Source organism: Amphiprion ocellaris, chromosome 3, assembly GCF_022539595.1.
Source record: "Amphiprion ocellaris isolate individual 3 ecotype Okinawa chromosome 3, ASM2253959v1, whole genome shotgun sequence".
Lineage (NCBI taxonomy): Eukaryota > Metazoa > Chordata > Actinopteri > Pomacentridae > Amphiprion > Amphiprion ocellaris.
In genome coordinates, this window is record NC_072768.1 from 38,762,036 (window position 1) to 38,784,702 (window position 22,667).

Consider the following 22,667-nt stretch of genomic DNA (forward strand, 5'->3'; position numbering starts at 1 on the left):
TTTTGATGACATGTTGAGGTTTTTTATTTTGAAAATGACAATAGGGGAAGTACATTTAACAGAAAGAGGAAGACAGCTGCTGCTTCTGTAAAGGTTGGATCTGTTTCATCCACCAGCTTTGAACAGCTACAGTCAGATCTACGGTCAGTTCCACTCTGGAGGTTGTTTTAGATGCAAATTAAATGACGCCTGTTTTTATGGAAATGGAGAACCTGTACCGTAGCAAAGTCACAAAGTTCAGGCTACAAAAACATCTGATTGCTACATGTTGTTGTGGTCAACTTGCATCTCTTTGTGGTGGTTTCGCATCTTTTTATGTTGATTTAGCTTCTTTTTGTTGAAATTTACTGTCTGTTCATGATGACTTTGCATGTTTTTGTGGGTTTTTTACGAGTATTTTGTGGTTTTGCATCTTTGTCGCGATTTTGCCTCATTTTGTAGTGATTTATTTGTGGTCATTTGGCATATTTTCTGTGGTTATTGTGGTCAGTTTGCATCTTTATACGTTGATTTAGCTTCTTTTTCTTGTAATTTACTGTCACTAAAATAATTTTAAAAAATGGCATTAACCAGCCAGAAGCCTCCAGTTTCACGTAAAATAACTTCAATGTATTCTTTTTTGTGTTTAACATTATCACACATGACTCTCTTGTAGTTCTGTAGATATTAAGGACCTTTTGATCAGTTGTTTCTGAGATCTACACAGGAAAAAGTCGGGTTTTCTCTGTTGACCTTTTGTATTTTAGGCCTGAACGAGTTAAAAAAGTTGCCAGTTTTTCATTGTCCTCGTCTCTTCTTCGACTCCAAAGATGCTTAAATGCATTTTTACACCTTTATGCAGATCATAAACTAAAACAACAGCTGTTAGAGATCGCCGTGAGGTTTTAGAGATAACTTTACTTCCATATTTGACAGATTCTGATTTAGTTTTTGATGCAGATTGACCGCACCCTGCACAGATCTTTGTGGACTTTAATCATCCATGGAGCTCAGTCATTTCAGTGTGTTGGTTAAATGTCATGTTTGTGGGTGTATCGTTTCCCCCGGTTACTGCTTACTTTGTGTGAAACTGACCCTCGGCTGTGGCGTGCTGGGACGGGCTTCCCCCATCTCCCCTTACAGCAGACCAGTTCCCCTTTCCAGTAAAGGGTGACATGATGAGGATTTGCTTTGGCAGCTTTTTATGACGAGTTTAATTTTAGTCCACCAGCTCGATGGAAAGCTTTTGGCCGGTTCGTGTGCAGTGAATTCTACACGGTGGCTATTTGGAGTCGAGAATTCAGAGACTTTTATTGTCATATGCAGCAATAAACAAGTTATTAGTGCAATAAGGTCGTTGTGATTAACCTAAATAAGGAATATATTCATTCAGGCTGTTTCCTCGGCATGTGTGAGTAGATGGACGTGTGTCGGTGCATTTAGAGTAATTATTTAGAGAAATTAGAAGCTGAAAACATAATTATGAGATGCCCTAAATGATCCATGATGTGACACCTGATTATTATTTCTAATTAACTTGTAGTAGACAAACTAATCAACAAAGTCTTGTAAGGTTTTTATTCAAGAAAAGATCAGAGCAAACTGATGGTTATTTGAGGAAATGTTTTGTTTCGTATCAAGCAACTTCTTCTTATTGACTCTACTTGATCTCTTTTTTATCTCCATTAATTTCATTTCTGGTTTATATTTTAAATTTTGTTTGACCTATAGACACCATCATGAACTCTTCCTGCAACTGCAGAGATGTAAAATTGCATTCAAAGTCTCTAAGGTTCAGCTAAAAACACAATTGTGAGGTTTGTGATGCCTTAAATGATCCATGATATGTTTAATTTACCTCTGTTGTTCAGGTGTGACACCTGACAGACATTAAAACAGCTTTTATTATTTCAACAGCCTAATTAACTTGTAATAGACAAACTAATCAACAAGTTTTTGAAGGTTTCTATAAATTATTTTTTAAAAAGATCAGAGCAAACTGGTGCTTATTTGAGGAAATGCTTTGTTTCGTATCAAGCAATTTCTTCATATTCAAGCAGTTTTGCTATGACTGAGCCACACTTGATCTTTTTTTTTATCTCCATTATTTAATTTCTGATTTATATTTTAAAATTTCTTTGACCTAAGGTCACCATCATGAACTCTACCTGCAATTACAGCGACGTAAAATTGCATTTAAAGTCTCTAAGTTCAGGCTAAAAACATGATCGTGAGGTTTGTGATGCTCTAAATGATCCATGATGTGTTTCATTTATCTCTGTTGTTCAGGAGTGACACCTGACAGACTTTAAAACAGCTTTTATTATTTCTAATTAACTTTTAGTAGACAAACTAATCAACAAGTTTTTGAAGGTTTCTATAAATTATTTTTAAAAAAGATCAGAGCAAACTGGTGCGTATTTGAGGAAATGTTTCATATCAAGCAACTTCTTCTTATTGAAGCAGTTTTGCTATGACTGAGCCAAATTTGATCCAGTTCTGGTTCATTATTCTGTGTTACTTTCACTTCTGGTTTTATATTTTTAATTTTATTGAGCTATAGACGACATCATGAAATCTTCTTTCAACTGCCGGGATGTAAAACTGCATTTAAGGTCTCTAAGGTCCAGCTAAAAACATAATTATGAGGTTGGCAATTCCCTAAATGATACATACTGTGTTTTATTTACATGTCTGGTCTTTAAGGTTCCTGGTCATTCAGGGAATTTAACTTTCCCTTCCTCCTGACAGACTTTAAAACAGCTTTTATTATTTCAACAGTCTAATAAACTAAATAAAGTCTGATCAGGCTTCTATTTAGTTTGAGAAAAAGATTGGTGAAATGTCAAGATAATCAGTTATACTAGTGCATCTCAGAACATTAAAACATCATGAAGAAGTTTAATGTCCAGTAGTTCCTTAAGACAGTGAAAATTACATACATTCTACACCTAGGGTTAAATATTTCAAAGCTTTTTTTTGTTTTAATTTTAATGCTGATGGCTTAGAGCTCATGAAAATCCAAAATAAAACAGTTTTTATCAAGTTAATGCAGCAGCAGTCTACCTGGAGATTTTAGAGCGCTACATGCTTCCTTCCGCTGACAATCTTTGGTGCTGATTTCCTTTTCCAGCAGAACTTAACAGATATTTCAACCCCTTTTTGTCTTTTAATGTTGTTGGTAATGTCTTATAGCTCATGAAAATCCAAAATTAAAATGTTTGTTATCAAGTCAATGCAGCAGTCTACCTGGAGATTCTAGAGCATATCATCTTTCTACATGTCATTGTGAAAAAGTTTATTAATGTCCAGTAGTTCTTTCAGTGAAAATTAAATGTATTCTACACGTTTACACCATAAAGTGAAATGTTTCAAGCCTTTTTTTGTTTTAATTTGAATGATTCTGGCTTATAGCTCATGGCTTATAGCTCAGCCGTTTAGCTAGTAGCTAAACGGCTTTTATTTTTTGTTGTTTTGCATGAGAGACATTTCTAAGACCACAGAGAGAGGACTCTGCATCAGACCTGAAATAGTACATTTAATTTAGTAGTAATTACTCAATAAAAACACAGATTATCTGGTTTTTCTGCCATGATAATTGGTCAGACAGATAATCCCTGTTTTGCTGTGTGGTGCCCTAAATGATCCATGGTGTTTTGTTTGTTTTTGTTCTTCAGGTATGGCCTCACAAGTCTTGGTCTACCCATCACACCTGCACTCAGCTCAGAAAAGTGCCTTAGGAACCAGCAGCAGCGGTACCAGCAGACTCACGGGTGAAGCCCACCGCAGCAACAGCACCAGCAGAGCCTTTCAGCAACGACCGCCGCCCAAGACCTATGTGATCGGCGTCAACTACGGTATCGCCTACCCCAACAACATCATCCCATCCTCAGCCGACCCGGGAAGACTCACAGAGAGGGAGGAGAGCTGGACGGGCCCGGGAGAAGCCGGCGTCCAGGACCAGCTTGGCCAGAGCCGAGGCCCACAGGAGGTGAGGCTTCGTAGGGACAGTGGTGGAACTCCAGCAGGAGGAGGTCTGGACTGCGGGCTGCTGAGGAGGGCCTGCATACGAGCCGAGGAGGAAGAGAGGGGAAGGAGGCGGACCAGAGGAGGGTACGTTGGCCTTCTGGACGCCGGCTCCACCCAGAGATGTGAGCAGAAGACGGGCGACGGTGGAGAACGAGCGCAGGAGAACAGCCGTGTGGGAACCATGCAGATAGTGGAGGAGGCATCTGCTCTGCCTTCGCTTCCTCCACCTGTGGCCATGTTGCAAACCAGCGCCGGGAACAATGCAGACCCTGTGAGGGCGGGAGGCGGAGGGACGCTTCCCGCTCAGAGCAACAGGGTCGAGGCGGACGGGACCGAGATCAGGCGCAGTGGCGAGGCGACGGCGGCCGGAGCCACGGTGACGAGAACCGGATCGGTGGACGGAGACTATCAGCTGGTGCAGCACGAGGTCCTCTGCTCACTGAAGAACAGCTACGAGGTTCTGGAGTTCCTGGGCCGCGGCACCTTCGGACAGGTGGTGAAGTGCTGGAAGAGGGGCACGAACGAGGTGGTGGCGGTGAAAATACTGAAGAACCACCCGTCCTACGCACGTCAGGGGCAGATCGAGGTGAGGACGAGGGCTGCAGCTATCGAGTATTTAGTAGCCAAGTATTCTGTTGATTGTTCTGGTGATTAATCGAGTATTGTGATCACGTGCTTGGCATGAGTGTTACCTCATCAAAAGAGGAAGTGAGCGCGCTGTGCAACAGAAATAACCATCCTGGCAGAATACGGGCGTCTGCAGTCCAGGATGTCTTTAAATTTGAAAAAAAATTGTCCAAGACGACTTGAAAGTGGTTGAAAATGGCATGAAAATGTTTCCGCAATTGCACAAAAAATGTCCAGAATTACACAAGTGTGTTGAAAATTCCACACTTGAGAGTTTATTTTGTCATCTCAAATTACTGGAAATTTGATGACTTCAAATTTGACTAAATTACTTAAAAGTTGTCCCAAATGATTAAAAAATGTTTGCTTTTTTAAGGTAAAATGAGACATTTAATTTGCTGTAGTTTGTTCTGTCCAACCAACTGTCCCATGTTACTCAGAATTTATTGAAAATTACTACAAAATGTCCAGAAATACAAAAAAAAGTTCAAAACAACTCAAAGTTTTCCAAAATTATACAACATAGCCAGAATTAATGGAAATGTGTCCAGGATGACTCAAAATTTGACAAAATTATTCAAATTGTCCAAGATTGTTTGAAAATGGTTGAAAATGACATGAAAGTTTTCCAAAAATACACAAAAACTATCCAGAATTTCTCGTGTGTTGAAAAATGAATGGAAATCATCCAAGATGACTCAAAATTTGACAGGATTACTGAAAAAAATTGTCCAAAATGACTCAAAAATGTTGCTTTTTTTAAATTAAAAATTTGATATTTAATTTGCTGTAATTTGTTCTGTCCAATCACCTGTCCCATGTTACTCAAAATTTGTTGAAAATCACTACAAAATGTCCAAAAATACTCAGAAAATGTTCAAAACGACTCAAAAATTTTCCAAAATTTTCCAAAAAACCAGGGTTAATAGAAGTGCGTCTAGGATGTATCAAAATTTGACAAAATTACTTAAATTTGTCCAAAATGACACAAAATTTTGCTTTTTTTTAAGGTAAAAGTGAGACATTTAATTTGCTAGAATTTTTTCTGTCCAACCAGCTGTCCCGTGTTACTCAGAATTTATTGAAAATTACTACAAAATGTTCAGAAATATTCAGAAAACATTCAAAACAATCTGAAAATTTTCCAAAATTATACAAAAAAAGCCAGAATTAATAGAAATGTCTCCAGGATGACTCAAAATTGGACAAAAATGAGTCAAACTGTCCAAAATTACTTGAAAATGGTTGAAAATGACACTGAGTTTATTAATATTAAACAAAGCCCCCATTCAGAGAATTCTGCCTCGAGGCTTTTTACTAACCAAATTACTGGAATTACTGGAATAACTGGAGGAATGGTTTCAGCCCCAATGAGGACTTGTGTGTTTCAGCTAAACTTGTGGATTCACTGAAGAAGCTGTTTTTGTAATTAAAACCTCTTCGTCTGTCTGTTCTTCTGGTTTTGCGTCGATGTTCTGACTCTGCCGTTTTCCCTGCAGGTGGAGATTCTGGCCCGGTTGAGCAGCGAGAACGCCGAGGAGCACAACGTGGTTCGAGCTCTGGAGTGTTTCCAGCACCGCAGCCACACCTGCCTGGTGTTCGAGATGCTGGAGCAGAACCTCTACGACTTCCTGAAGCAGAACAAGTTCAGCCCTCTGCCGCTCAAAATCATCAGGCCCATTCTGCTGCAGGTAACGCTGGAAACACACGGGAATGTCAGAGGATGATGCTTCCTTTAGACCAGGGGTGTCCAACGTGTGGCCCGCGGGCCAAAAGCGGTCCTCCAGAGGGTCCAATCCGGTCCTCAAAGTGTAAAAATTCCAGAGAAGACATTAACTGCAGATTGTAAATTAGTAAAACTATAAACTTAAAATAATTTCTAGACCATGACAAGTTGTTTGGATCAGAAAGTAAAATACTGAATTGTTCATTGTTCTGTTGTCATTGTGGGTCTTGTTTTTGTTGTTTTTTTCTTTTTTTTGTCAGACTTGTGTCATTTGTCACTTTTGTAACTTTTTTGTCTAATTACTTGTCTCTTTTTTTGTTTTGCTTTGTGTCGTTTGTCATTTTTTTTGTCATTTTGTGTCTTGCATTTGTAATGTTTTGTCTTGGGTTTTGTTGTTTTTTTTTGTCTGACCTTTGTTGTTTGTCTCATTTTTTTTGTTGTTTTGTGTTTCCTTTTTGTCTCGCTTGTGTCTTTTGTCTACTTTGTTGTTGCTTTGTTTCTCGCTTTTGCCATTTTTTGTCTCGTTTTTGTCATTTGTCTCATTTTTTGCCACTTCGTTACTTTTTTTGTCAAATTTTTGTCATTTTGTTTCGTTTTTGTCTTTTTTGTCTCGCTTGTGTTTTTTGTCTTTTGTCATTTTGTGTTTCGCTTCATTTGTTATTTTGTGAATCGTTTTTGTCATTTTGGGGTTTTTTGTCTTGCTTGGATTGTCTACTTTTTTGTTGTTTTGTTTCTAGCTTTTTAAAAATTTTTTTTGTCTGATTGGTGTCATTTTTTTGGCTCGTTTTTGTTACTTGTCCAATGTTTTGACACTTTGTACCTTTTTTGTCTCATTTTTTGTCTTTTTTTGTTTTGCTCATGTTGTTTGTCTCATTTGATTCTCGTTTTTAGCATTCTGTGTCATTTTTGTAATGTTTTCTCTTGGTTTTTTTGTGTTTTTTTTTTTTTAATCTGACTTTTGTCGTTTTGATCCTAAAGTAAAATCCTCTATGGTTCAGTTCCAGATGTGACTAAATGTTGTGTTTCTTTGTAGACACTCTGATCTTTAAGTTGTAATGTGTAAATGATAAACTGAGGCATCATGTTGCTGAAATTGAATTAATTTTCTTAAAAAGTTCCGTCTGTTCATAATGTTTTCAAAAAAGGTAATTCCTTAAATGTGAACATTTTCAGAAGGAACTTTTTTGCACTAAAACAAAGGAACCATTAGGAGTTGTGGTTATTTATAGGTTATTATGCTGTGGTTCTACTGGTCACTGGAGATTAAATTGGGCTGAATGTGGAACCTGAACTGAGTCTTAGACCTTGATCTGTATTATTTCTGCTGATTGTTGAAATCAGGTGGCGACGGCTCTAAAGAAGCTCAAGTCTCTGGGTCTGATCCACGCCGACCTGAAGCCGGAGAACATCATGCTGGTGGATCCCTCCAGGCAGCCCTACAGAGTCAAAGTCATCGACTTCGGCTCGGCCAGCCATGTCTCCAAGGCCGTCTGCTCCACGTACCTGCAGTCCCGATACTACAGGTGAGCTGCTCCACTTTCACCTGAGGCATCCATCATTCATGAAGCAGGACGGTCAAACTTTGACACGCTGGTTGTGTTTGAGCTTTTAGGGAAATTGGTTTTACCGTCCCAGAATGAGTTAGCATAGCTCCGTTAGCATAGCTCCGTTAGCATAACTTTCACAGATGCTGTATTTCTAACCAAAAATGGCCATTTTGAAAGGTTTTCCACTTTGCAGTTATGTAATTCTGGACAACTTTCATGTCATTTTCAACCATTTTCAAGTAATTTTGAACTATTTGGGCCTTTTTTTTGTTAAGTTTTGAGTCATCTTGTGCAAATTTCTATTAATTATGGCTTTTTTTGTGTAATTTTGGAAAACTTTCATGTCGTTTTGAACATTTTCTGAGTGTTTTTGGACATTTTGTAGTAATTTCCCACCAACTCTGCTCGCATAACTTTACTTTCCCAGATGCTGTGTTTGACATTTTGAAAGTTTTTCCACATTGACTGTGTAGGAATGAGGATCTTCAGCTGAAAATACATCACTAGATGGTCAATTATCCAGTTTCCAGTTGATTCTGTGGGTATTTTGTTAGTTACAGAGAAGCTCTACGTCACAAAGCAGTGACTGTGGGTGAAAGTGAAGCGTGTCGTTTCATTTGTCATGAAGGAAACCACAGAATGTTGACGGACAGAGAGAGTTTCAGGCGGTACAAAATGTTCAGAGAGGAGTATTTCTTGGAGGATCAGGTGTTATTTGTGGTGTAGATATGGCGGGTCAGACGTGGGTAAAGTTTGCTGGTGTTTCCCACAGGGCTTAGTGAAGTCCTCCTCTGTTCTTCTGTAATATGAAATGCTGGCCATTAACCTGCTCTCTCTCTCTGGGAGTTCCTCGACATGTCTTCTGCTGCTTTTCCTCTTCTCTTTTACTATGCTGCTGCTTCTTCTTCTGCACATATGCATATTTCTGGCGGCATGCCGTGTATGTCTGAGCTTCCTGAGGCTCGTCACGCCCAAACGCTGTTACATAATAGAGGAACTGAGATGTTTGAAGGAACGGCGTCATGAAATATTTGGCATTTCTCTGCTGCTTGTGAAACGGCTTCGTCCGCTTCAAGACAAAGAGCTTAACCATCATGTCGTCCTGCGGGTCAAATTGACCTGTTTTAAAGTTTGAAAATGGGGAAAAAAATATAGATTTTCACAGTGAAACTTCTGATGTCCACATTTTCAACATTTTTGGGAAATCTTTGAACATTTTTTGGTGGAAAAAAAGAAATGTTAAAAATGTTTCGGAAGAACATTCACATAAAAATCAACCAAAATCCAGCGAATTTCACTGGATTTTGGTTGATTTTCATGTGAATGTTCTTAAGAAAATATTAGAAATTTTACTGATATATATAGAATCACTTTAAATATTTTTAGGATTTTTTTTGGAAGATTTTAACTCATTTTTTTGAAAATATTTACAAGAATTTTCTTGCCAAGTTTTGGGGAATTTTTTTAAAATAAATTTTTTAAGGAATTATTGGAATTTTCTTCCTGAAGTTTTTGCAAATTTTCAGAAATTTGGGGAAGTTTCTGGATTTGTTTCAGACAAGGAAACAATATTTTTTGGTGCCTGTAAATGAGGACAACAGGAGGGTTAATGAGTTATTAAACACACCAAACATGGAGGAGTTTGCTGTAGTGAACATGTGTTTTATATGCAGGAAAACAAAGCCCCTCTGTTGTTAAATGTGCTGTAAATAGTTTGTGACTCACTTAGAAGACTTGTTGACGTGTGGAATTATGCAGCATGTTTCAGATTATTTCTGTTATTTGTTGTTATTACTGTCATCCTGGACAGATTTCTATTAACTTTGGCTGTTTTTTGTGTAATTTTGAACAATTGATGTGCCCTTTTAGACAACTTTCTTGTCATTTTCAACCATTTTCAAGTAATTTTTGACAATTTGAGTCATTTTTTTGGTCAAATTTTGAGTCATCCTGGACAACTTTCATGTTGTTTTGAACATTTTCTAAATATTTTTGGACATTTTGTCGTAATTTTCCACAAATTGTGAGTAATGTGGGACAGGTGGTTGGACAGAACAAATACTTTAGCAAATGAAATGTCTCATAATTACCAAATTTTTGAGTCATTTTGAGCAGATTTTTAAGTACTTCTGTCAAATTTTTTGCCATCTTGTAATTTTCAACACACTTGAGTAATTCTGGACAATCTTTGTGTAATTTTGAACAACTTTTGTGTCATTTTCAACCATTTTCAAGTAATCTTGGACAATTTGAGTAATTTTAACTACATTTTGACATCATTTTGGGCAAATTTTTAACAAATTTTGAGTCATCTTGAACAAATTGAGTAATTTTAGTCAAATTTCTATTAATTCTTCTATTTTTGAAAACTTTCACGTCGGAGTATCTTGAGACAGGCGGTTGGACGGAACAACAAAAAGCTCAGTTTTTAAGTTATTTTGTGAACTTTTGAGTCATTTTGGACAAATTTCCAATAATTTTCAAGACAAAGAGCTTAATAAAGTAATTAAACACACCAAACATGGAGGAGTTTGCTGCAATGAACATGTGTTTTACACGCAGAGAAAAAACAGCTCCTCTGTTTTGAAACGAGCTGTAAATTGTTGGCGGACTTGTTGTGGAATTAAGCATCGCATTTAATGACGTCTGATTGTTTCTAAGGCGGAGCTGCTTCCTTGTTCTTCACCTTCAGGATGGCCGGTTGGCATTTTCACTCACTTGCAAGTTTCAGCAAGTAGGTCAGTCAGGGTTGACGAAGTCTTCAATCGTTGTGCAATCGTTCAGAAATGTTGTTTATGTACGGTGTCTCTGCACACACCCACTGTTCCTCTCTCTGCACCGCTGATTTTATCTTCTCGTTTTTCACCTCTAACTCCTGCTTTGGTGCACGAAACTCGTCTGTTTTTAAAAAGCAACAACCCCAACTCGTGTGTTTTTTAGCCACTTTGTGCCCTTCCTGTGCTCTGAGCGTGCAGCTATAGCCGTTACATAACGTAAAGGCTTTGCTCTGCAGCTGACCTGGTTAACTCCTGCTTTATGTGTGTTTTGTCTTGGAGCAGTGAAACGTTCCGGGGAGGTCAGTGAGGACACGGCAGGGCCAGCGGAGAATGTGGAACGCCACATTTAGGATCCAGGAAAAAACATTCAGACATTCCTGTGTGCGTCTGGGTGTGTTTGTGTGTGATTGTTGTGCACGCTGCAGCTGCATGTAGGTTACACAGTGTACCCTGGTGAGCCTCACAATAACTCGGCAGAGGAGAGAGGATGGGACGTCGGTGGTAGCTTTACCTCCACTTTGAAGTGGAACATCTGGCCAGGTTTTAGCTGCAGCGCTGTAAAAGTTACTGCAGTAGAATTCATGGAAGCAGCCGCTCAGCTATCAGTGGTATTTACATGTCAAACCACTATGCAGCTAAATTACTGTTATTATTAGTTGTTATCGCTGTCATCCTGGACAAATTTATGTTAATTTTGGTAGTTTTTTGTGTCATTTTGCACCAATTTTGTGTAATTCTGGACAACTTTTGTGTCATTTTCAACCCTTTTCAAGTAATTTTGGACAATTTGAATAATTTTTGTCAAATTTAGAGTCCTCCTGGGCAAATTTCTATTAATTCTGGCTTTTTTGTGTCACTTTGGAAAACTTTCATGTCGTATTGAACATTTTTTTGAGACATTTTGTCTTAATTTTCCACAAATTCTGAGTAACGTGGGACAGGTGGTTGGACAGAACAAACTACAGCAAATGAAATGTCTCATGATTACCCTATTTTTACCTCATTTTGGGCAAATTTTTTACTAATTTTGTCAAATTTTGAGTCATCTTTAATTTCGAATAATTGTCAACACATCTGAGTAATTCTGGATGATTTTTGTGCAATTTTGGAAAACTTTTGTGTCATTTTAAACCATTTTCAAGGAATCTTGGACAACTTGAGTCATTTTTGTCAAAATTTAAATCATCCTGGACACATTTCTATTAATTCTGGCTATTTTTTGTGTAATTTTGGAAAACTTTCATGTCGTTTCGAACATTTTCTGAATATTTTTGGACATCTTGTAGTAATTGTCCACAAATTCTGAGTAACGTGGGACAGGTGGTTGGACAGAACAAACTACAGCAAATAAAATGCGTCATTTTTACCTTAAAAAAGCCAAATTTTTTAGTCATTTTGTCAAATTTTGAGTCATTTTGGACAAATATCCAGTAATTTTCAGCACACTTGAGTATTTCTGGACAACTTTAATGTCATTTTCCTCCATTTTCAAGTAATTCTGGACAATTTGAATAATTTTTGTCAAATTTTGAGGAAATGCCTCATTTTTACTCTCAAAAAAAAGCTAAATTTTTGAGTCAGTTACATCTCCTGTTCTTTATTGTCTGAATCTTTCATTGCTCACTTTGTTAAATTAGATCTCTGGTAAAAATCATGAAGTCATCCAATCAGCTTGCCGGTTTTCTTTCTATCTACTTTTTGCGGTAGAAATGGCATGCAGAGATGTTTATATATTTAGTTTTATAGACACGCCGTCCCCTCCTTTCCACTGTGGGTTTGTGTGAGTCGGTTCAGCCGTGATGGCAGCTGGTAGAACACGGAGGTTTGTGGTTTATTCTGTGTCGTTGCTATGCCTGCAGAATCAAACTGAGATGTCACAACCATGTTGTTCTGTCCTATTTCTCCTTATCTATATACATTACATAACCTCCAGTGTGTTTGCTCATGAGTGTGGTTTATAGATATAGAGTCTGTTCATCTCCAGCCGTTGCATAATGACTGTTCTGTATCGTTACCATAGTGAAGCTCTATGAAATGCAGCCTCACCACAGTGGGTAGGAGGAGGCTTTTATTTAGTGTGTGTTGTTTTGGTTTTTTTTTTTTTTACAGCTCTGGGGTTTTCCCTGGATTTTCCAGAACCAGAGGTAGTGCCATTGACAGATAGTGTGGCTTAGATGCAAAAGTTAGTTTTCAAAGAGACAGAAAACACCCCAAAAGACAGTAAAAGTTTTTAGCTCACTCATTTAACCCCTGCACACTGTTTGGTTTAACATTTAACAGCAGTAAAAATACAGGGGGTCCTCGGTTTACGACATCCTCGACCTACGGCGTTTTGTTGTTACGTGGAACTAGTTGACGATCAGAGCAGATGAATACGTCGTCACACGGTGCTATCAGATGGCTTTGTTTCCAGTCTCCGGTTGTACTCCACCTTGGATTGTGCTACATTCACTAACTTTTTGCCCTTCATTATGGCTCCCAGCATAAGTCAGTCTTCTGATGCTTCGCAGGAAATGAACACCATCTTCATGTGTGCTGTCTTCACTGCTACATAAAAGCTGCAGCTATCCAGCTAGTTTAACTCGCGCTCGCAAAATGAATCGTGAGTTGTAGCAAACTTCACTCTGCGGCTCTTGATCCACATTACAGAGTGAAAAGTGCCACAAAAGCACAATAAAACAACATAAATGCATGTAAATAAATCATTTTAACCCTCCTGTTGTCCTCATATACGGGCACCAAAAAATATTGTTCCCTTGTCTAAAAAAAAATACAAAAATGCTGCAAAAAAATTCCCCAAATTTATAACAATTTGCAAAATCTTCAAAAAAAAATTCCAATAATTCCTTAAAAGTTTCCCTTAAAAGTTTTATTTAAAAAAAATCCCCAAATTTGGCAAGACATAAAAAATTTAAAAAATAAAAATTGTAAATATTTTCGAAAAATGAGTAAAAATCTTCTAAAAAAAAATCCTAAAAATATCTAAAATGATTCCATATATATCAGTAAAACTTGTAATATTTTCTTTAAGAATAATTCAGAAAAAATCAACCAAAGTCCAGCGACATTCACTGGATTTTGGTTGATTTTCTTCTGAATGTTCTTAAAGAAATATTTTTAACATTTAACATTTTTTCAAAAATTTTCCAGAAATGTTGAAAATGTGGAATCCTTCACCGTGAAAATATATATTTTTTCCACATTTTCAAACTTTAAAACGGGTCGATTTGACCCGCAGGACGACATGAGGGTTAACTCAACCAGTAAGTCCAAAAATGAAGTTTATTACTTCTGACATTGCGAGAGCCATCCAGAAAAGCACGTTCGTGTGTAAAGCTAAACGTCAAAATAGCCGTACAGGAAGTCACAATTGTCAGACAACTTCAAAATGAAGACTTTTTCAAAATAAAAGTACATCAATAATTCTGCCTTAAGGGCGACACACCATTGAAGTGAAATTAGATTTAATAAAACGCTCGGAACATCGGCATTATTAGATCAAGTAGTAACAGCAGTGGAACATATTCTGTTATCTTCTTGTAAAATGATTCAAACATGCATGAAAATCGTTGGTTTTCGTGACGTTTATGAAGAACTGATCGATATTGTGATGCACAGCACGGTTTTGTTCACATTTTCTCTGGAGTTCCGACTTCCGGTGAAAATCGACTTGCATCAATCTGTAGGAACAGAACTTTGATGTAAGTCAAGGACCTCCTGGAATCATGATTAAGTGTTTGTCTGTAGTTGTAGCGGAGTTTGAGTGCCGTCCATCTAGACTTCCAGTAGCACTAAATGTTACTTGAAGCTCAGCTACTTGCCCCAGATTGACTTCTGCCGGTATGTTGCCTTCTGAAGCTCGTCATCGTCTGAAATTAACAGCTTTGTCAGTTTATATGGGGTTCATCTGAACGAACTATACAACACTCATCTGCCAGGACTTCAGGCTGTCATCCTCTGAAAAGATTTCTTGGCTGTGCTGTTGGTTTTTGAGCAAGTTCACACAGATTTTTGGATTTGTGGTTGTGACTGTGTTTCTGACTCACCATGGCTCAGGTGGCTGCTTGTCCAGCAATTAAAGGGGAGCTTCATGTCCTGGAATTCAGATTAGTACATTTTGTAAAGTGCTTTTTTTTACTTTTTTTTTTTCACAGCGTTAAAATAATTTTTTTTAAAAGGGGAGGAAAACGTGTGTGTGTGTGTGTGTATATATATATATATATATATATATATATATATATATATATATATATATATAAAAAAAAAATTTATTTGCAACTTTAAAATAAAATAGAATAAAAAAATAAGAAAAAATAAATAAAATTACAGATATCTAGTAAAAATAGTGTAAGTAATGTCAGAATTAAAAATTGGTGTTTTTGCAAATGGTAATTTTTTTGCAACGTTAAAATATAATAAAAAATAATTTTAAAAAGTTAAAAAAATATATTTTTTTAATTTACAATCTTAAATAAAATAGAATAAAAAATGAAATAAAGATAAAAACAATAATAATAAATTACAAATATCTTGTAATAATAGTGTAATAATACTGTAGTAATTTTTTAACATTAAATTAAAGTATAATAATAATTTTACATGATATGTGTAATTGTAACAAAATAATAAAATAATAAAAATCTGTAAAATAATTTCCATTTTCCAGACATTTACATGCAGAATTTTTCTTTCAAATAACGGCAAATACAAATAGTCTAGTTTTATGGTCAAACGCTGTAGAAAAAAAAGCTATAAATTACAAATATCTAGTAAAAATCACATCAAGTATAAATGAACATGTTGACTCTAAAATAACACAGTGCCAAATGTAAATAAGGTCCAAATTTAAAATCTGTATTTTAACAAATAGTAATTTTAGCTTTACTTCCTGTAATTGAAATTGGTCACATTTTGTACCATGGTAAATAATATTTTCCTGTAAATTATTCTAACTAAAGTGAGCCTGGTGTGTTTTTAGCAGCTTTTTGTCACTGAGGTGGTGACCTCTGTAGATTTATTTATTTTTCGGAGTGGTCGGAGGCCTGCAGCTCTTCAGTGCCTGTCATGTGCTCCTGTGTTGTTGTTGCCATGGCAGCGTGAGGTGACTGCTCTGTCCTGTGGAGGCCGGTGACGTAAAGAAAAACCACCTCCCGTGATGAAAACGGAGCACTGGGCTACGTGAATAATTCATCCGGGCGGATCGGGTGGAAGGAAGAGGCGACTATATCTTTGTCTTAGCGAGTGCAGATCTGGACGGGTGGCGTCGAGCTTCCTTCATCCAGGTGTGATTTTAGGTGTTGTTTTACCTCCAGCAGCGGTACATGGTGGCCACTTTCTGTTCAACTACCAGGATCTCATTTTAAATAACCCAGATAGACCCAGAAATGTAGCCCTGGGCCTCCTTTCTGAAAGGTTTAAGTCCCCAGTTATTTTCAACACACTTCCTGGATAATGTTTTATATAATTGTGGAAAACTTTCATGTCATTTTCAACCATTTTCAAGTAATTTTGGACAATTTGAGACATTTTTTTGCCAAGTTTTGAGTCAGTTTTGAGAAAAATTTCTATAAATTCTGGCTTTTTTGTGTAATTTTGAATAACTTTCATGTTGTTTTGAACATTTTATGAGTATTTTTGGACGTTTTGTAGTAATTTTCCACAAATTCTGAGTAACGTGGGACAGCTGGTTGGACAGAACAAATTACAGAAAATAAAATGTCTCATTTTTACTTTAGAAAAGCAAAATTTTTGAATAGTTTTGTAAAATTTTAAATTAAATTTGCCCAGGATGACAAATTAAATTCTTTAGTGTGTAATTTTCAACACACTTAAGTAATTCTGGGTAATTTTTGTCTGATTGTGGACAAGTTTTTTGTCATTTTCAACCATTTTCAAGTAATTTTAGACAATTTGAGACATTTTCGTCAATTTTTGAATCATCTGAAGGATGTCTATTACTTTAGGCTATTTTTGTATAATTTTGGAAAACTTTCATGTCATTTTGAGAATTTTCTGAGTATTTTTGGACATTTTGTAGTAATTTTGTAGTTATATTCAGCCACCAGGATCTCATTTTAAATAACCCAGATGGACCCATAAATGTAGCCCCGGATCTCTTTTCTGAAAGGTACTCATTAAATTGAGTTTTTCTGACAGTTTAGGAACCTCTTGGCAGCGTTGATCTGTGTTATTGGTCCCAGTTTCCTCTGATGGTCAGCAGGTAAACATGACGTGACTCTGGAACCTACACCTGCTGTGCATCAAGTACTTTATGAATAAAACACGAGTATTTGGAGTGTTTTTGTGTCGCTGGAGTCCTGGTTTTGCTCTTGCAGGCTTCTTTTTTTCCTCCCCTCTTTTCGAGCTACATGATAAACGTGTGTCTTCGTCGTCGTCGTTCATTTCTGGTTTCTGTGTGCAGTCGTGCACGCACAGCTCGTGTTTTCGTGTTGTGGTTTTCGTGTTGTGGTTCTCAGAAGAAGTCACTGCAGTGTTATGAAGTAGTTAAACGTGACGCTACATCCTTATCCTTCCAATAAACACTGCATTTTCTCACTAATTATTATTATCTACATTAGTGACAGAGTAAAGATTTGGTATTTTGTTGGAGGAGTTTATTCTGAGGTTTTTTATTATTATTAGTCAACAAAGGGATCAATAAGCAATATTTGGAACTGTTTGACTCACTCATTTTCTGTAAAAATGAAAATCTGGTGTCAAAATTCATAAACTTGCATATCTTGAATTAAACAACTTTTTAGCATTTATTCTTCGGTGTAATTGATTATATGTGACGTGTAATGTATTGCTTAATAAATACTGACACCTGTAATCAGGAAAATGCTGCATTTTGGATCCTATAGTCAATTAAAAACTATAAAAATAAGCCCATTTTATACTAGAGCTGCTGCGGTTAATCGATTAGTTGTCAAATATTGAATATATCACCAACTGTTTCGGTAATCAGTTGGTTTGAATCATTTTTTAAGGAGAAATTGTAAAAATCCGGCTCTTTAAATGTGACTATATTCTGGTTTCTTTGCTCTTCGGTGACAGTATGATGAATATTTTTGGATTATTATTGCAAAACAAGACATTTACCACCATTTAATAGTGAATAATTCACCGAGGCTTCCTAAATCTCTCCGCCACAGACTCCACAATAGCAGGGATTAATCGATTTTTGCATCTCGTTAACATCACTTTTCCAGTTGTCTGTTATATTTACGTACTGTTTTTAGCAGATTCCTGATAAAGTAAACTGATTTAAAAATGCGCTATTTTGGCTCTGATGCAGATTCTTACCCAGTAATTAATACCCAGTCAACATGGAAGGATAAAGGCTGAGAAGTTCTTTTTGTAATGAGCCTTTCAATGAGGTTTTGTGCTAAACTTTGCATTTCTACCCCCAATTTTGACACAGAAATGTTCATTTTTGCTATAAGTGTATATGAGTCTCATTGATTACTAATAATCTGCATCGATGTTGGCCTTAAATACAGCCACGTTGCCGCTAGTGAACGTAAAACTCATTGTTACCGGTGTGAGAACCAGATTAAAACATCCGGTGTGTTACACATTAGGGAGTGTTTCACCAGGTCATTGTTCAGACTTGTTTGACGAGGGCTTAAATGTAACGGATGCTCGTTTATATAACTGTTTACTGGTCCAGTCATAGTGGAATATACTAACTTGTCTAGTTTACTGCTGACATTTTGTCTTTTTTTGATTAGATTCAGCTTAATTGTTGTGCAGAGTACAAGTCCTAGGAAAACGAAATGCAATATTAGTTTTAATCGTATGAAAACAGACTAGAAAGGACATTTTGTTAGCATTTTGTACCTTGAACCAACACTAATAACGTGCTACTGCTGCTACTGTGAGCCCGTATTGATCCGGAAGAAAATTCTTGTCAAATTTTGAGTCATCCTGGACATGTTTCTATAAATTTTGGCTATTTTTTGTGTAATTTGGGGAAACTTTCACGTTGTTTTGAACATTTTCTGAGCATTTCTGGACATTTTGTCGTACTTTTCAACAAATTCTGAGTAACGTGGGACAGCTGGTTGGACAGAACAAACTACAGCAAATGAAATATCTCATTTCTTACCAAATTTTTACCTGAATTTGGGGAAGTTTTGATGTAATTTTGTCAAAGTTTGAGTCATCTTGGACGAACTTTTAGTAACTTTCAACACAATTAAGTAATTCTGGATATTTTGGAACAATTTTCACATCATTTTCAACCATTTTCAAGTAATTTAAGTAATTTTTTGTCCAATTTCAAGTCATCTTGGACAAATTTCTGTTAACTCTGTCTTTTTTTCAGTGTAATTTTGGAAAACTTTCATGTTGTTTTGAACTTTTTCTGAGTATTTTCGGACATTTTGACAAATTCTGAGTAACGTGGGGCAGGCGATTGGGACAGAATAATTCGGTCTGATTCAGTTTTTCTGCTGTAACTGGGCCTGAGTGGTCAGATTGGTTTGATCATGGTGGATCAGCTTTGCCTGCAGGTGTTGGACGTCCCTCAGATTTCCATAAACACAGAGCGAAGCTACACCAGCGTCTGTAGCTGTTCCTGCGCTGCGTTGCCGTGTTTGTTCTTGTCGTAGCCGAAGCTCTCCGGTGAGACCAGCTGGTTCTGGAAGCTGGCCCGCCTGCCAAACACCTGTGGGCGTGAGCGGGTGTGTTAGACGGGCGTTATGTGATGAGCTGTTCGCTGCTCTGGAAGGCAGCTTTTATGGCTGACAACAACAACAAACACACTCCTGTTTAGGGTTGTTTGTCCCCCCCACTCTGATGGAGCATATGTTTATTTATCTTCAGCTATAGCTCCAGTCTGTGTTACTATTTTACTGCCTGCAGCTCCTCTGTTGGAGGAACAGGTCCAGTTAAAACCAGCATGGAGCTCTGATAATTACCGGGGAAAAAACCACGATGATGGTGTGTAACTCTCTGTAGAAAAAATAAAAATGTATATTTCAGTTTTCAGCAGAATGTCGCGTGGGCTGGTCTTCCAAAATAAACTTTTACTCACAGCTCTGCTCTGTTCCTTGCATATTAAGCAACAGCATGCAGAGCTGATGTACACTTCCCTCTTCTGTAATCAACACAGAACGTCGCTTCTTTTTTTGTCTTGTGACCTTCAGCAGTGGGTCCTGAGCTGACTTGTGTGTCGTTAATGTCCACAGGGGTTTTCTATTTTGTCTTTATTTGCAGTTTAAATTCATGTTTTGTGTGTGTAATGTTTCTGTTTAACTAAAAAGCAACAGCATGTGACACCAATGTAGTTTCCTCTTTTTATTTCAATAGATTTATTCTAGGGTTTGTAATCTTCCCCTAATTTGTCCTGAGCTGACTTATGTGTATTTTCATTGTGTGACTTAAAAGGTATAAAAAATGACCCAAAATATGACCAAAGTGCCTGGAAAGTTGTCCAGAAGGACAAAAAATTTGCCAAAATGACTTACTAAATGTCCAAAATCACTCAAATTAGCCCAAAATGATTCAAAATTGGCCCAAAATGTGTCTAATATGACCCAAAATTTGCCCCGAATTACGTAAAATTTGTTCAGAATGTCTGAAAGTTCGGCCAAAATGACAAAAAATGTCCAAAATGAGTCACAATGTGCCCAAACTGAGACAAAATTTGCCAAAAATGACTTAAAGTTTATTCAAAATGATCCAAAATTAGTCCAAAACAACTCAAAATTGGTTCAAAATGACCAATAATTTGTCCAAAATGACCCAAAATACCTTGAAATTTGTCAATTAAGCTAAAATGTTGAACACATTAAGCAACAGCATGTGATACTAATGTACAGTTCCCTCTTTTTATTTCCGTAAAGTACATTTTTTCTAGGTTTTGTAGCTTTGAGCGTTTCCTTAATTTGTCCTGAGCTGATTATGTGCAGTTTCTGTCCACCAGGGGTATCATATTTAGTTTTTATTTGCAGTTTAACTGAGTGTGAAGTCATATCGTTGGCATTTTTTTGTGTGGAATTTTCTTCTGTGCATTTTTATTCCCTTTTGTCCTGATTTCAGACCTCTCACTGTGTCAGAACCGCTTTCTCTTTGTGTCTAATCAGCATTACATTTTGCTAATAATTACCGTTGTGTACATTAGTGAGAGAGCGTAGATGTAAAGTATTTGGTTTGTCTCATTGTTTATTTGTATTTTGCATGTCTTTAACTAAAAAGTCGAACATATTAAGTAACAGCAGACGCCATGTGATCCTAATGTACAGTTCCCTCTTCTTTAATCAGCACAGAACTTTGGTTTTAGGTTTTAGTCTCAAGCGTTTCCCTAATTTGTCCTTGTGTGTAGTTTCTGTTCACCATTAGTATTTTATTTTCTGTTAATTGAGTGTGAATTCATGTCATTTTTCCTGGCTGCTTTTCCCTCCGCTTATGCGTTTAAGTGCCTTTTTATTGCCTTTTGTCCCGACTTAAGACCTCTCACTGTGTCCAAACAGCTTTGTCTTTGTGTCCTAACAAAGGCTTTGTGTGGTCTGACGTCTTTTCCCTCTGTCTCGGGGGGAAAATCCACCACTTAAAAGTCACGTTTAACGAAAAACACCAGCTCAGTCTGTGCTGTACAGGATTATTCTGTAAATGTTTGAGGCAGTCTTCCCCCCAAGGCTCTCTCTTTTTTTCCTTTTTCTTCTTTTTTCTTGTTGCATAACTGAACTTCTTCCTCTTGAGGGAGTAATAGGAAATGGCAAAGTGTAATTTCCTTCAGGCCAAGGAAGGCAGAAAGCTCAGGCTGTGTAAAAGTGGCCGATTAGACGTCTGTGGGGAAAAAAAAACCTTCCAGCGATGACTGACGGTCACCTTCATCGCCCTGTAATGCTGTTACATTAATACATTAAGGCCCTGCGTCCAGCTGTCGCCTGGCAACCATCGTTGGGTTGTTTTCATGCGTCGCCTCATGCTACCGCTGTAAGATTACAAGTCCTGTTTGAGTTACGCAAGTGGCAAAGTCCGCTTGTTTGGAGAGGTTTGTTCTGTGTCGAGGGAACATGGCGTGCACGTCATATGGGTGTAGTGTTTGGTTAGAGAGGAGAGCGTCCTGCTGCTGACGGAAAGCGTACTTTCTTGTGTTTTCTCGACAATATAATTGTTTTTGTCTCTTTCCAACAAATTTTGAGGCATTATGGAGAAGACAGACAAAATTGTCTCAAATAACTCAAAATGTGTCCAAAATGGCCCAAAATTCCTTAGTTTGTCCAAAACGACAAAAAAAATTGTCCAAAATGAGTCAAAGCGTCCCCAAAATGACACAAAGCTTCCCCAAAATTACTCCAAATTTGCCCCATATTATTCACAAAATGTCCAAAATGACTCAAAATTTGCCCAAAATTCCTTAAAATGTATTCAAAATGACCCAAAATATGGCCAAAAGGACAAAAAATTTGTCCAAAGTGACAAAAAATGTGTCAAATGAGTCAAAACCTGCCCAAAACGACTCCAATTTTTCCCAAAATTGCTTAAAATTTATTTAGAATGACCCAAAACATAGCCAAAATGACAAAAAAACGTCCAAAATGGCAAAAAATGTGTCAAGTGAGTTAAAACTTGCCCAAAATTACTCCAAATTTGCCCAAACTTCCTTAAAATTTATTCAAAATGACCCCAAATATGGCCAAAATGACAAAAAAGTGTCCAAAATGACAAAAAATTGTCCAAAATGAGTCAAAACTTGCCTAAAATTACTCCAAATTTGCCCAGAATTACTCAAAAATTTCCACAATTACTCTAAATTTGCCAAAATGGTCCAGAATTTGCCTAAAATGATTCAAAATTGGTCCAAAGCATCTCAAAATTGGTTCAAAATGCTAAAAAAAATTGCCCAGAATTACTCAGCGTGTCCAAAATGACTCAAAATTGGTCCAAAGTGACTTAAAATTGGTCCCAAAATGCCTCGTAATTTGTCCAAAACGACAAAAAGCTGTCCAAAATAAATCAAAATTTGCCCAG

At 37.0% G+C, this 22,667-nt stretch overlaps 1 protein-coding gene across 2 annotated transcripts in view; it reads left to right on the plus strand.

The window, feature by feature from the left end:
* The window catches only part of LOC111585676 (homeodomain-interacting protein kinase 3-like), a 57,218-nt gene that overhangs the window by 6,217 nt on the left and 28,334 nt on the right, over window positions 1-22,667 (plus strand). For both annotated transcript variants that reach the window (XM_023295242.3, XM_055008710.1), the window contains exons 2-4: window positions 3,657-4,594; window positions 6,135-6,326; window positions 7,703-7,884. In XM_023295242.3, coding sequence (XP_023151010.1) covers window positions 3,659-4,594; window positions 6,135-6,326; window positions 7,703-7,884 — 1,310 coding nt within the window. In that variant the 5' untranslated portion in view covers window positions 3,657-3,658. The remainder of the gene's footprint in view (window positions 1-3,656; window positions 4,595-6,134; window positions 6,327-7,702; window positions 7,885-22,667) is intronic.